At 57.4% G+C, this 13,337-nt stretch overlaps 5 protein-coding genes across 5 annotated transcripts; 2 read left to right on the forward strand and 3 right to left on the reverse strand.

Annotated features, from left to right (window-relative positions):
- Positions 1-1,839: 1,839 nt before the first annotated feature.
- Positions 1,840-3,934, forward strand: BJ171DRAFT_517180 (uncharacterized protein). Its single transcript, XM_053112107.1, has one exon. It carries the CDS (start codon positions 1,871-1,873, stop codon positions 3,806-3,808), a length of 1,938 nt encoding a protein of 645 aa, XP_052963826.1. The 5' UTR covers positions 1,840-1,870; the 3' UTR covers positions 3,809-3,934.
- Positions 3,935-5,232: 1,298 nt separating this feature from the next.
- BJ171DRAFT_517182 (uncharacterized protein) lies at positions 5,233-6,310 on the reverse strand. Its single transcript, XM_053112108.1, has one exon. It carries the CDS (start codon positions 6,258-6,260, stop codon positions 5,610-5,612), a length of 651 nt encoding a protein of 216 aa, XP_052963827.1. The 5' UTR covers positions 6,261-6,310; the 3' UTR covers positions 5,233-5,609.
- A 258-nt stretch (positions 6,311-6,568) lies between these two features.
- Positions 6,569-8,783, reverse strand: BJ171DRAFT_199170 (uncharacterized protein). The gene is made up of 5 exons (XM_053106254.1): positions 8,187-8,783; positions 7,828-7,899; positions 7,551-7,667; positions 7,099-7,264; positions 6,569-6,970 (listed from the first exon to the last, which is right to left on the reverse strand). Exons 1-5 carry the CDS (start codon positions 8,705-8,707, stop codon positions 6,617-6,619), a joined length of 1,230 nt encoding a protein of 409 aa, XP_052963828.1. The 5' UTR covers positions 8,708-8,783; the 3' UTR covers positions 6,569-6,616.
- Positions 8,784-9,078: 295 nt separating this feature from the next.
- BJ171DRAFT_570204 (inorganic phosphate transporter Pho88) lies at positions 9,079-11,105 on the reverse strand. The gene is made up of 7 exons (XM_053113620.1): positions 10,913-11,105; positions 10,721-10,759; positions 10,453-10,490; positions 10,282-10,367; positions 10,050-10,098; positions 9,641-9,895; positions 9,079-9,517 (listed from the first exon to the last, which is right to left on the reverse strand). Exons 1-7 carry the CDS (start codon positions 10,949-10,951, stop codon positions 9,427-9,429), a joined length of 597 nt encoding a protein of 198 aa, XP_052963829.1. The 5' UTR covers positions 10,952-11,105; the 3' UTR covers positions 9,079-9,426.
- A 341-nt stretch (positions 11,106-11,446) lies between these two features.
- On the forward strand, positions 11,447-12,601 carry BJ171DRAFT_517187 (Per1-like-domain-containing protein). The gene has a single exon (XM_053112109.1). The coding sequence runs from the start codon at positions 11,478-11,480 to the stop codon at positions 12,468-12,470; it is 993 nt and encodes a 330-aa protein (XP_052963830.1). The 5' UTR covers positions 11,447-11,477; the 3' UTR covers positions 12,471-12,601.
- Positions 12,602-13,337: the final 736 nt, after the last annotated feature.

A 13,337-nucleotide genomic window follows, 5' to 3' on the forward strand; every position in this document is an offset into this window, starting at 1 on the left:
GTCTCTGCGACATTTCTGGAGCTGCCGCTGTTGGTCGTTCTGCGAGAAGTGAGAGTGAGTGAGTGAGTGAGTGAGTGAATGCGATGGCGTCAAAGTGGGCGATGGCGTCAAAGTGCGAACCATCAGTTGCAACGGTTGTTGATCGTAGATGGCATCATCTGCGATCGCTGGAGGTTGATCTTTGTTGTAATGATCGAGCTGCATATCGCATCTCAACTGACTCAGTCCCCGAGAAAGGCCATCTCCACCCCGATTACCGCAGCCATCTCCACCAATCAACGGCAACTGGGCGATGGCAATCATCTCAATCCTGCTGCTTCTCCCGGTGCTTCGACACGATTCATCTCCTCCGCTCTGTTGATTCGGTCCGCCAGTCGGCGCTGGCTGATTGATCCAATCTCAATCCCAATGCTGAAGAAATACGCCTCTGCGTCGAACGAAGCTCGGAAGCGCACATCGCTGAGCTCGCAGAAATCTGGAAACGCAATCATATGCATCCTGGAATCTGGAAAAGACCTCCCTGCCCGCCATCCCACCGTCCCAGCCGGACTATATCAGCTTCAATTTCAGCGGCCTTTCTCACGTCGATACCTTCCAGTCGCCAAGCACCATCGCTCCAGTCTCTATTCCACCTCGAGAACAGTGCCCCAGATCTGTGCTGACATCGCTTTGGTCATCTCGACCACTTCATCCATCCTCTTTGACACTCCAGAGGGTCCCCTGAAGAACCTGCTGCAAGTCGCCCTCGAGAGCTTTACGGCCGTCCGAAGCATTCCCGAAAACAAAAAGTCGTGGGCCCAACTTTGCAGTGACTCAATCACCGCCGTCGTGTATCTTGGGCGGGCTCAGTCGGCCACCCCGGCTTTCACCGATCAGGTTGGCCGCTTCAGGCGCTTCCATTCTCGGCTCTTGTTGTTTGCAACGGAAGTGCTCAACTCTACTCGGGTCGAGAGAATCTTCAAGGGATCAAAGACTCGGAAGCGCATCAAGGTGTTCTACAAGGACCTTTGCTCGCTTTGGAAACGGGCCACCGATTCCCTGGCCATAGTCGTCGATGGCGGCCCCCAGAGTCTGAGCCCCCAGGCACTTGCTGAGGATGAGGCCCACGAGCAAGCCACCATTGACCGAATCATGGTGCTTTTCCAGAAGAACAGCGCTGCTCTGCTCGATGACCTTGGGCTTCGCCTCGATGCCCAGCAGTGGAAGATTCGCCAGTCGACGGCCTTGCTCATCGATCTCATCAACGATGCATCAACACCCAAAAACCTCGTCGAGAATGCCATTACTCCGCTTCTTCAGTTCCTCCAGCGGCAGTCGCCCATTGCGTCCTCGGTGACAAGTGAACCCTGGCGCATTTCTCCCAATGATGTCGTCGACCGCTCCTCAAATCCCATCGCCCGTGGTGGGTTTGGCGAGGTGTTCACCGCATCATACTTTGGTACCGATGTGGCCGTCAAGCAGCTCATGTCCACCTACGACGAGCGTGAGATCAAACGGTTTCGTCATGAAATCGGAATCTGGCACCGATTGAACCACCCGCACATCCTTCCGCTGCTCGGCGCCTACGACACAACCGAGATGCCATTCATGATCTCTCCGTTCATGAAGAATGATACCCTCGCTAAATTTGTCTCGGGTCAGCGTCGCTCGCTCGAGGAGAAGCTGAAGTTGATGTACCAGGTTGCCTCGGGTATGGCCTACCTCCACGGCAGCAGGGTTGTCCATGGCGATCTCAAGTCCAAGAATATCTTGATGGACGACTCCTTCCGCGCTGTCGTTTCAGACTTTGGCATGTCTCGTACCAAACACACATCCGCCACGGGTACTGCGAGAAGACGGGATCAAGTTGCCGGGGGGAACTCTCCACTACATGGCTCCGGAGATGCTGGACGATGAGAACCCCGCCGGATCTTCCAAGGAGACGGATGTATATGCCTTTGGTATTACCATGTATGAGGTACTCAACAACTGCAGAGACATCTGGGTGACCAAGGATGGCCAGCCCATGCGGGATCGAGTCATCGAGTCTCAGGTGTGCAAAGGAAATCGACCGAATCGAATTGACGGCATCCCCGACGACATCTGGACGCTCATTGAGCAATGCTGGCACCAAGAGCCGCAAGAAAGGCCAAACTTCAAAGCCATTCTTGCTGCCTTGGAGCCATACCGAGACTTCCGACCAGAGCCCGCCGTCATCTCAACTCAACTGCTCAACGTGGATGAAGGTCTTGCCAGTGCAATTCGTGTGGTGAACTTGAATCCCCAAGTTCAAGCCCTTCCACAGCAACTCACCGAGGAGGACTGGACTGACGACGAATCCATCGTCGAGTATGACGAGAATGCCATCGAGTACGATTCAATCCAAAGCGAAATGCTGCCGTCAATGATCCGGGATGCCAAGGCAAATGACCCCAAGGCAATGCTGGAGATTGCCCATATACTCTTCAACAACAATCTCGACCGCAAACACTCCGACTGGAAGGTCATCTTGCAAATTTTCCATACTTTGGCCTTGTCAGATAGCGACGATGCTCGATTTCATCTCGGAATCATCTATCTGATGGACCTCGGTGTCGACAAGAGCGATCGCAATGTGTTTGTGCATTGGAACGAGGTTCGCACCAAATCCAAGGACCCATACTTCCTCCCCGTCGCCACTTACATGCTCGGGTGGTTCCACATGCTTGGCAGAGGCATCCGCCGAGATCCCGCCAAGGGTATGGAGCTTATCAGCCAATGCAAAACCAAGGAATTCACTGTCGGAGAAGTATCTCGCACAACCGAGACTACCAAATTTTATCAACTCTGCCAAATGGGAGCGCCTGTGGATCCACTGTGCAAGTACCTCGTCGATATCTGCAGCGCAACTGGATTTGGCACATCGAACACACCTATCATCAGCGAGGCGCTCTACACAAGCCTCCTCACTCGAAACGAGCCAGTCACGCGGCACTTGGATGGAGCAACTCTTTGGGTCGGCTGGGGTGACCAAACCAATCTTTCCAAGCTCTGGTTGGCAGCGGCCCACTCCACGTCCTCCAACGCGTCGCTCAACTCTTCATGCTGGAAGGTGGTGACGCCGCTGTACTTCCGCCTGGCCGAAACTGGCTTTCTAGAAGCACTCTATCACCTCGGATGGATGCATTTCATCGGCCTCGGCGTCGAGAAGAATGATCGATACGCACTGCTATACTGGCAAGATGTTCGAAACAAATCCAATGATGTCTACCTCACGAGAGTCTCGACTTTCATGTTGGCCATGCTTCATTACGATGGGAGGGGCACAAAGGCAGATCGATGGAAGTCAATCGAACTCCTCAAGGCTGCTGGTGTCTGTTCGCCGTGGTATATCGCTTTGGAATCGCTCGTCACTGATCCAGCCAATCCAAGTCTCAGCCCAACGCGTACTCGCTCAGCATTCTATACCTACTGTGCGATCGGTTCACAATCAGATATTTTGTGTACGTTTCTTCAAAGTCTATGTCAATGGACTGGATTCATATTTGAAACCAGTACTTTCACAACAAAGAACAACTTTCAAGACCTCGCAAAGCAGGGTTATGTCCATGCCCAGTTTTGGCTTGGTCAGTGCAACGCGAACAGGGTGAGGGGCCCATTAGGCAGCAACATAATGCCCCAAAGCTATCCAGCAGCACTTACTCTCTATCACCAAGCAGCAAACCAAGGCTATCCCTGGGCTTACAACCAACTAGGTTATCATTATGAAAATGGAAACGGAGTACCTGAAGACCCAAGCCAGGCTGCCGAATGGTACCGGAAGGCCGCCGAGATGGGCGTCAGCAAGTGAAACGATCGAACATCCACGGTGCATGTCAGCAAGCGTGAGAACACTTTTTGCACTGGTCGATCCCTTCGATAGCGCAGTCTCAGTCGCTCCAATTGGCAATACAGAATCCGTGCACCCACTCGTCGGAGAAAGCAGTTTGTATTGTACAAGTGCCAGTCCGGTGCCAGCGGCTCCGGAGGGCGTCAACATGAGGTTCGCAGTGCGAGAGATGTGTCCCTGCGAGATGCAGGCACACATCCAGAGAACAAGATACAATCGAGGTTCAAAGAGGTCACAGTCATCGACAAGCCACAAAAACTGGCCGAAACGGGATGGCGCACGACCGCTCCAGGGAATCGCAGAGGCGGGCGAGGAATCCACAAGCCAAAGGAAGTAATAAATAGGTTTTTGCATCGAGGGGGCTGGCCGGATGGGGAGGGGAGAGCAGTCCATAAAAGTGAGTCGTTTGATGTGGTTCATCCGGCAAATCCGGTGAGTCGCTTCACGGAGATGACTTCCGCGATCTTACCAGCGCCAAGGGTCCTGGCAGCCGGGCTGCTGTCCAAAATCTTCAACGGCGGCATCCAGACGGTGGTTTCAGGCCCTGGGCGACACTCGGTACAGCTTTTGAACAAGCTGCAGGAACTCGGAGACGCCACCAACGAGCTTGTATTCGCCGGGATGGCAGCCGCTGTAGATCACGGCTCCGCCAAACTCGGGCGAGGCCTTGAGACTCTGATGAACACCAAAGCGCCGGCCAGGGTCGAGATTCGGTCAGCGCAGCGAGACAGATCCGAGCCAGACAGGGAGACAGCGAGGCGATGTGACCAGAGGTCGCAGCTGTGGTCTGAGTCCCCTGGTGATTCTCCTTCGCGTGCTGATTCATCCAGAGAGTGCCAGTGCGGCATCCAGGAGACACAAACCTGCTCAAGCTCAAGCAGACGCCGCTCCCACAGATGGGGATGGGTGCGAACGTCTGCCTCGAATGTGGTGTTGGTGCCGTTGGCCGACTGCTGGACATCCGAGGCAGCACTGAGGGCCTCGTGCAGTCGCGAGCAGTTGATGAAGGCCTCCTGTTGCCAGCGAGAGTTGTCAGTGGATCTGCTCGACGGATGGATGCCCCTGCTCTGCCGCGGCAGCCGGCATCGCTGCTGTTTGCTCGATGCATCCTGGCTGCGACGGTCTGGTTTCTTGGACAACGACGCTCGATGCTCTCGCGATGCCTACGATGTTGTAGCAGACTTTGGGCTTGCCCCAGAACCAGGAGAGCAGCGAGGACATTCTTTCGGGCTGGGGGGGGGGAAGTCGGTGGTATGAGGAGCTGGCGAGTGGACGACAGGAGAAAGGCGATGGGCGACGAGTCGGGGAGATGGCCGGGTTGTCCGTTGGTCGACGCAGCACGCCCATGGCCTGGTGGACAGCCAGGAGCGCGTTTGTGCCGCCGCCGTGACCAGGAAGGAAATGCCGGTTCTGGCAAAGGCCGCGAGGACCGATTTGCGAGATGCAGGGCATTCGGGGTGAGTGCTTATGCCTCATGGAGTCGTATTCTCGGGTGCGAGCATCGTGCTCTACCGCAGAGGACGGTATTCAGGATGTCCGGGTCGGGAGCCGGTCGGCGACAACCAAGCAGACAACCAAGCAGACAACCATGCTGACAACCAAAGCCAGGCCAGCGAAGCAGACACCAGGCAGACAACCAAGCGGATAGCCATGCAGACAACCAGGCAAGACGAGCGGGAGAAGCAGGCCAGCGACGGTATCGATGCCATCAAGGGCAGCGCAGAGTGGAAAAGTCGTTTCTGCAGAAGGAAGGGGCGGAGGGCTACATGCCGTCCTCAGACTTTTTGCTCTTTCTCTTCTTGGGCCCCTGCTTCATGAACTTGCGCCAGTTGCCGACCCGCTCCTCCCTGGTCTCCTCCCACAGCTTGTCGTGCTCGATCTTGCGCTTGCGCTCCTCGATCTTGGTCTGCTCCTGCTGGATCTTGCGCTCGATCTCGTTCTTGTTGCGGATCTGGTCGCGGGTCTCCAGTTCTTTGATGATCTTGCGGTACTGGAGCTTCACGGCCACGGCCACCTCGAGCGAGTGCGCCTGCTCGTCCGTCGACTTGATGCTCCGGGATTTGTAGACCAGGTCCCGGGCGTCTCGCAGGAAGCCCTCGATCACGGCCCGCTTGGCGTCATCCGTGAGTGCGTTCTCGGCGGTCTTGAGGATGTCAAAGGCCTCCTGCGCCCGCGGGTGCTTGCACTTGTCCGGGTGGAGCAGCAGCGATTTCTTGCGGTAGGCGATCTTGACCTCCTTCAGGTCGATCGCCAGAGTTGTGAAGACCGACGACGTCAGCTCCAGCAGCTCCAGAGGGTTCTTGGTCGACTCATACAGCGTCAGGATGCGGTCCGCCTCGACATCCTGGTTGAAGCTGTTGTTTTCGAGCCGCAGGTACGTGTCGATATCGACGTTGGGCTTGCTGTCGGCCATGGCGGGGGGAGTGTGCAGGCGATGTGGGCGATGTGAGTGATGTGGGCGATGTAGGTGAAAGGCGCCTTGTGCTGTCTGGACGTCGGTGATATCCCGCAAGCAGGGCGGTTCGAGTGGCGGGGCGCAGCCAGCGTTTCCCACACAGTGGTTCCTGGCTGGAACGACAGCCGACACCGCAAAGATCATCTCCAGACCGGCAGCGGGTGTCTTGGATGGGCTGCATCTCGCATGTCGTCATGATTCATCCCTCACCCTCGCCAGACCTCGACACACTGCGCACCCTGGCTCCCAGATGGCAGCCGAAGGGATTCGTGAGACGCAAGAGCCATTCAGTGCCGAATTGCTGTCATCGGTTCTCAGCGCTCAAGCGATTTATTCCGTCGCTTCTTGTGCGATCGGTGGCTCGACTTGTCCCGGTGGACGGACGAGCCATCGGAGCCGTAGCTGTCGCTGCTCTCGGAGCTGTAGCTCTTCTTCTTCTTGCGCCTGCTCTTGTCCTTGTCCTTGTCCTTGTCCTTGTCCTTTTTCTTCTTCTTGTCGGACGAGTGTTTCTTTTCCTTCTTGGATCGGGACGGCCGCTCCTCGGGCGAGTCTGGAGCGGGCATCGAGTTCCGCGAGAGCCGGGATTTGGTGTCGGCGTTTGGGGGTATGAGTGTCGTCAGGGAGGGGTTTGGGTTGTTGGATTTGGGCCCCGGCGCAAAGGACGCAGACTTGGATGGGACACCGGCAGCATGCAGTGAGAGAGGGAGACATTGTTATCGCCAGCATGCAGCGAGGAAGTACATGCCACGGCCAATCCAACAGCAAGACAAGATGCAGCGGCGCCGTCGGAACGCACCATCAGAAACTCGCCCTTTGCAGCGGCATCCTGCTCCAACTCAATCTCGCGGAGCATATTCTTGACTCTGTCGTATTCCAGTCGCGCCTGAGGATGCTGCTTGTCGATCCGCAGGGCCGCCTTGAAGTCCTGGGCGGCCGAGTCGAGCTGGCGTTGTTTGACGAGCCTGATTGATTGTTTCGAACGGGGCGGAGCGAGCACGGGGCGAGATGGAACGAGCATAGAATGAGCATAGAATGCGTATAGAATGCGCAGATCGTGTCCGGTGCGATGACCCGATCGGGTCGTTGGGATTCCAGCCGGCATAAGCAAAAGAAGCGTTGGTGATGTAGTGTTGGCGGCTGCGATACGACCGCACAGTTTGCTCTGACGCAACATGCGGCTAGCCAGTTGGCATTTGAGACCACAATCAAATGTCGATGCTAGTGTGCAGATCGAAAGCAGCCACTCACTCGATGCCGCGGGCCACAAGCGCCTCGACACAGTCCTGGTCAATCTCGAGTGCGTGCTCGAACTTTGAAAGAGCCTGCTTCCAGTCGGTGCTCAGGAGTTGCCGGCCTTCGTCCACGCTGGTTCGCATCGTTGTGTGGCGGTGCGGGAGAGCGATGCATGAAGCCGTTAGTCGGGTATCCAATGTTCCACATAGACAACGACAGCGCATCCGAGTATGGATTCATCGTCCGTGCCATCAAATCGAACCCGGTCTCGGGTGGCATCGCAAACACTCACACTTGGCAAGCCCAGTCGGCGTTCTGTCGGCGTCTTAGCGAGTGATAGTCTTCGCTGTACTTTTGGCTGCAGCTGCATTGGATATTGGGAATCGGGGAGAGGAGTTGCAGTCGTTCAGATTCGCAGCTTGCATCGGCGGAAAAAAAAAAGGACCGGACAGAGCCGTGGACGTGCAAGCGACGGACCCAGCCAATGCAAACGAGCAGGTTGAACGGCAGCAGCGGCCTCAAATGCTGAGCCTTCAGTTCCAAGGCTGCCCTCTCCTCCTAAACGACGATCGAACATGACCCAAGCGCGAGGCGACGATCGAGCGTGCACAAAAAAGCACCCGGCATCTATCCAGCGGCCAAGCATCTTACATGTCAAGTAGCAAGCCATGTGTTTCCTCGATTCCCAGATCGCTCTGCCACTGATCGAGGCCAAAGATGTTCCGGGAGTCGTATCGGTCCGGGTGGCTTGACAGGAGTGAGTTGCTCGACTCTGATTTCATCCAGCCGGTGTTGGCGCTGTTGATGTTGTGGCTGCCGTTGGTGGAGCTGTTTCCGCCAATGCCACCAAGAGCACCACCACCGCTGATGCTGCTGCTGCTTCTAGTTCGGGGACGACGGTGGTAGTCCAGGGCAGGCGGAATGGCGTTCTCAAAGGCGATCGAGCCGATTTCCTTTGCTCTGGCACAGAGCCGCGGACAGGTTCGGATGAAGCTGTGGATGTCGTCCTCGAGTTGGACATCGAGTTTGCGTGGGGGCAGCGGTGCCATCGACGATGGCGACGACGACGACGACGGCAATGGAGCGCTGCCAGGACCAGGCGGCAGCCATCTCGGGCTGGGCGGGATCACCGCAGCGGGACTGTGCTGGTTCGTGCTTGCTTGGATGTCCATGGCTGTCGATGGGGGGAGGGAGTTGCATGCAGAGATGCGAGGCAAGATGCGAGGCAAGATGCGAGGCAAGATGCGAGGCAAGAGATCAGGGCACCCAAGTGGTGGTCCGGGCGGGGTTTGCGATCTGGAGAGGCGGGTCCTGTGTTGCGCTGCGCTCCAAGATTTGATTGTGGGTGCAAGTGGAACATTTGCTGGCTGCACGGAGCATTCTCCTCTGGTGCGATCGATAAGTAAAGTTGGTGCATCGCAGCGACGGCGACGATGCTCTGAACTCCCCCTCTGAACTCTCCGGGCAGCCTGCAGATCAAGACACTGTGCGGCCTGAGCTTCATCGCCGTCATTCATGCTCATGTGGAGACAACAGCAACCGATTTTGAGAACCCGGGACCAATTCACCGGCTGTTTTTTTTTTTTTTTTCTTTCAGATTGGGCAGCACCGAATAGCAGTATAGCCCACTCCCGTTCATCTCTCCATCCCTCTCATACAAAGCACCAAACCAGCGTCTGCATCTCCCCCCGAACGCTTGCTCAATCGCTCTGCCCGTATCCTGCTCCAGATTCACACACACGCCCGGTTCGCTCAGTATCGCTCGGAGGGGCGATGTGGAGAGTGGCAATTCACAGATTCAATAGAAAAGAAATCATGGGGAACATGGGCAGGAGGGGATCTCGACTAGCCAGACATGAGCAACAGAACCATCGCGGCACCGGCACCGAGCTTAATCGATGCGGTTGATCTTCTTCTTGGCCTCCTTCTTCTCTCGCTGCTTGAGCTCCTTGGCGCTGGTGTCGTTGGTGGGAGCGTCCAGGCTGCCGGGAGAAGATGCGATACACTTGTGTGAGCAAGCTGCGATATGCACGACAGCAGCAGCGGCGACCGCAGGGAATCAACAGATGTTGAAGGGAGAGCAGGATCTGTCGAACGGTGCTTACCCAAAGGGGTTGGCCTGCTTCCAGGGTCGGACGAGATCGCCAGTGGCGGGCTGGCCCAGGAGATGGATGCGGAAGATCTGGGTGGTGAAGATGGGCTTGTAGCCGAGAATGCTCTGGAGGAACAGCGGGCGGAGGTAGCCCCAGTAGTAGTGCATGGCGACGACGATGGCGACCGACATGGCGGTCTGCTTGAAGAAAGCCAGGGCCTGCTCCTTGTCGTATTCATAGACAGTGGTCTTGATGGTCTCGACGTCCCTGCGGAGTTATCAGTGGGTGACAATGAGCAAGCCGGGTTGGGCAAACGACGCTGGGCCAGAGGCGCGGAGAGCAGCAAGCGAGAGGCAAGTGCGGATCCGGTCATGCAGTCGTCCAGTTGAGCGGACGCGAGGAGCAGCTCGATGATACACACTTGGCATCAAGAGGGTTGTTCTGCTTGACGTAGACGAGGGCGGTCTGGTCTGCGAGCACAACGGAAGGACAGGACAGGTGGTGAGAAGCAATTCGGACGCAGTCAGCGGGTCGCATCTCCGTCGCGAGCACACGCCATCAAGCCAGCACGACACCGTCCAAGGCCATCCGCTTTCCGAGCGAGCTCGTTGGTGGCGATTCGTCCGCAGGATCGTGCGGTTGGACCCTCTTACCTTTCTTCTGGTTGATTCGCTGCCAGGTGATGGCCAGGGCGGCCAGGATGACGACCTGGCAGAGACCGTAGCCTAATCGGATGTACCTGCAGCAAATCGGGATCGGTCAGCAAAGGGTGTGGTAACATGGTGCCCTTGCTGCTTGCAGACAGAATCGAATCGGCCACTCACAGGGCATTCTCAGGAGCATCGAGCTTGTAGAGGTCACCCTGTGGAGGGAGAAGTAGACGCCAGTCAGAATCTATTGTCGCACCGGATGGTAGGATGGCACCTTCAAAACAGTAGTGCATCGACCACGTCCTCGAGAGCCACAGGAGCAGCGCAAGATGGGCCGTTCTGAGGGGGTATCCACAGGCAAAAAAGCTCTGCCAGCATCGCGCTGCCCTCGACACATCCGCGATCTGGCAGGCGGTCGATATACGGCGTTGCTGCTGCTTACCAGCTTCATGAGGCCGAAGACCAGGACGAGGTTTCCGATCTGTTTTTTTCAGAGCGTGGGCACGACAGGACGGTGTAGATCGTGGTTAGGGCATTTCAAGGCAGGTCGAATGCAGGGTGGGATTCGCAGGACCGGCGCCAGACAGAGCCGCCAGGGAGGGGGGCTGCAGACGCCACCAGCACGCAAACGGACCGGTCCGGAGACGAATTGCATAATCTTTTCTTGGTCCATGGCTGTGGCGATGTGCTGGTTGCTCGGGCGATGGAGGAGGATCGAGCGAGATCGACGGAAGGAGGGCCGGTGCAGCAGGAGGAGACGAAGCGAAAGCCGATCGGGCGCAACGGCCAACTTATGGGAAATGTCGATGCCACCTTGGCGGCCGCGGATTGGGCGCAGTGCTGTGCGACGGTGCGTTGCACACGTCTATATATGGCACGCGGGCCGGCACTGCGAAAGAAGCCCGCGGAACGTTTGGAGATGGTGGGCGAAGGTGCTGTGGAGGGCTGTTGGGGGCTATCGAGGGCTGCTGGATGCCGTGCATGGTGCATCACGCATGTGTGCGGTGGATGGTGAACCATGCATGTGTGCGGTGGGTCATGGATAGATGTGCGTTGATGATGGAGTGTGTATCGCATCATGTGTCGTGTGAACAGTGCATTCCAACCAGGCCAATCCCGAGTCGATCGCAATCCAAAGTTGAATCAATTCAACATCTCCTGACTTTGTCAAGTCCAGACCCCATCGCATCGCTCCTCTGATGACATCCGCTCGCCGTCCTGAACGATCCTGCCCCGTGCAGACAGCTGCGATTCTCGCCCTCGCCCTGCTGGCTGCGGCGGCCGTCGTCCCGCTGGTCTCGGCCTCGTCCGGAGACCGAGATCCGCTGTTCGGGAGCTGCCTTGCCCGCTGCCAGAGCAACGCATGCCAGGGCCGCCCCCAGGCGCTCTCGACAAACGCCGTCCTGCGACTGACGCTCTGGAGCTGCGCCGACAACTGCAAGTACGAATGCATGCACCAACGCACGGACGAGCTGGCCGCGCTGGGCATCTCGCCGCACCAATACTATGGCAAGTGGCCGTTCTATCGGCTCATGGGCCTGCAAGAGCCTGCGTCGGTGTTGTTCTCGCTGCTGAACCTGCACGGACACCTGGTCGGATTCCGGAGGCTGCGGCGGCTGGTGCCAAGCTACTACCCGCTGCGGTCGCTGGTGCTGCTGAACTCGTTCCTGGGCATCAACCTGTGGGTGTGGTCGAGCATATTCCACTCGCGCGACTTTCCGATCACCGAGAAGCTCGACTACTACTCTGCGATGGCATCGTTCTTTTGCAACCTGGCGCTGACGGCGATCCTGTGCTTCAACATCCGCTCGCGCATCGTGCAAAGATGGATCGTGTCGGTGCTTGCTGCGGGTTACCTGGGCCACATCACCTATCTCACCCTGCGGACGCCGTTCGACTATCGCTTCAACACCATCGTCGGGGTGGTCGTCGGCGTCGCCAACAATGTGATTCTGCTGCTCTGGGGCATCCTCAACTGGACCCGGCGAGCGTCGTATGCACGGCATGTCGTGCTGATGGTGTGCATCATCACAGGCGCCATGACCCTGGAGATCTTTGACTTTGCGCCGATCCTGGGAGTGCTGGATGCGCATTCGCTGTGGCATGCCTCGACGATCCCGGTGGTGTGGCTGTGGTACCATTTCATCGACCACCACATTGCTGCTGCAGATGCGTCTCCGCTCAAGCGCTGAATCGACAAACTCGAGCCGCACGGGAGATACAGCATATCCAAAATGAAATGGGACACCCGTTTTGAGCCATGACAGGGTTTTTTCTGTGACCTGAATACACCCACCCACTCATCGCACTCATGGCCAAACACAGCACCCTCGATTTCCACATCGCTGCACTGCGACCGGTGGTCTTCACTCGGAGGGTGGTCTTCACTCGGAGGCTGCCAAAGTGATCTGTTATATCTCTTATGGCATAGTTAGACGCATGCCATCGCATACTACGCTGGCAAATGGGTTGTGGGCAGGTGTCCCATTTGCTATGTGTACGGTGTAATATCGAGCAGGCGCTGCAAATACAACCACCAAATACAACCGCCAAATACAACCCGCTCGAACATCAAGCCAGGCTCTTGCTCGTTGCGGACGTGTTCGGGCCGGCTGTGCATTCCCCCATCGATCTGTCCGTCTGTCTGCTGGAGTCAACCCCCTGGTCCGGGCTGCCCCTGCATCCGGGGGTGCCGATGCCAAGTGCCTCCTCGTGGTGCATTGGCCGGATGAGTCTCGTCTGGCAGATGCTGTCGCCTGCCGGATTGGTCGCTGGCAGCAATCCAACGGGCCATGCCCCCGCCGCGCAACAAGGCCGGCAACGGGCAGCAGCAAACGCAGGACCGCGACGCGCAGAACCCCCACCCAACAAGCCGCGCAACAAGCGCGACGGTCTGTTTGCGCGGCAGCGACAGGGCGACGGATTCGGGTCTTGTGCGCGACCGCAGGCGACACCGAGTTTCGAGTCGGCGACGGGCTTGTTGGCGAAGGAGGAGCAGAAAGCAAGCTGTTGACAGTGTGTCGATTGATGCTGTCGACTGTGTCTGCTGTGTTTTAACA

Source organism: Polychytrium aggregatum (assembly GCF_025602895.1).
Source record: "Polychytrium aggregatum strain JEL109 chromosome Unknown BJ171scaffold_37, whole genome shotgun sequence".
In the NCBI taxonomy this organism is placed as follows: Eukaryota; Fungi; Chytridiomycota; class Chytridiomycetes; order Polychytriales; genus Polychytrium; species Polychytrium aggregatum.

What these genes read in the sequence shown, in the direction of transcription:
- BJ171DRAFT_517180 (XM_053112107.1), top strand. Translation starts at nt 1,871, where the DNA reads ATGGCTCCGGAGATGCTGGACGATGAGAACCCCGCCGGATCTTCCAAG.
- BJ171DRAFT_517182 (XM_053112108.1), bottom strand. Translation starts at nt 6,260, where the DNA reads ATGGCCGACAGCAAGCCCAACGTCGATATCGACACGTACCTGCGGCTC.
- BJ171DRAFT_199170 (XM_053106254.1), bottom strand. Translation starts at nt 8,707, where the DNA reads ATGGACATCCAAGCAAGCACGAACCAGCACAGTCCCGCTGCGGTGATC. An exon ending in CATGGCTTGCTACTTGACAT is followed by an intron (nt 7,900 to 8,186) that starts GTAAGATGCTTG and finishes TATCCAATGCAG; the next exon opens with CTGCAGCCAAAAGTACAGCG. An exon ending in CTTGTGGCCCGCGGCATCGA is followed by an intron (nt 7,265 to 7,550) that starts GTGAGTGGCTGC and finishes ACAATCAATCAG; the next exon opens with GCTCGTCAAACAACGCCAGC.
- BJ171DRAFT_570204 (XM_053113620.1), bottom strand. Translation starts at nt 10,951, where the DNA reads ATGGACCAAGAAAAGATTATGCAATTCGTCTCCGGACCG. An exon ending in TCTTCGGCCTCATGAAGCTG is followed by an intron (nt 10,491 to 10,720) that starts GTAAGCAGCAGC and finishes CTCCCTCCACAG; the next exon opens with GGTGACCTCTACAAGCTCGA. An exon ending in AACAACCCTCTTGATGCCAA is followed by an intron (nt 9,896 to 10,049) that starts GTGTGTATCATC and finishes ATAACTCCGCAG; the next exon opens with GGACGTCGAGACCATCAAGA.
- BJ171DRAFT_517187 (XM_053112109.1), top strand. Translation starts at nt 11,478, where the DNA reads ATGACATCCGCTCGCCGTCCTGAACGATCCTGCCCCGTGCAGACAGCT.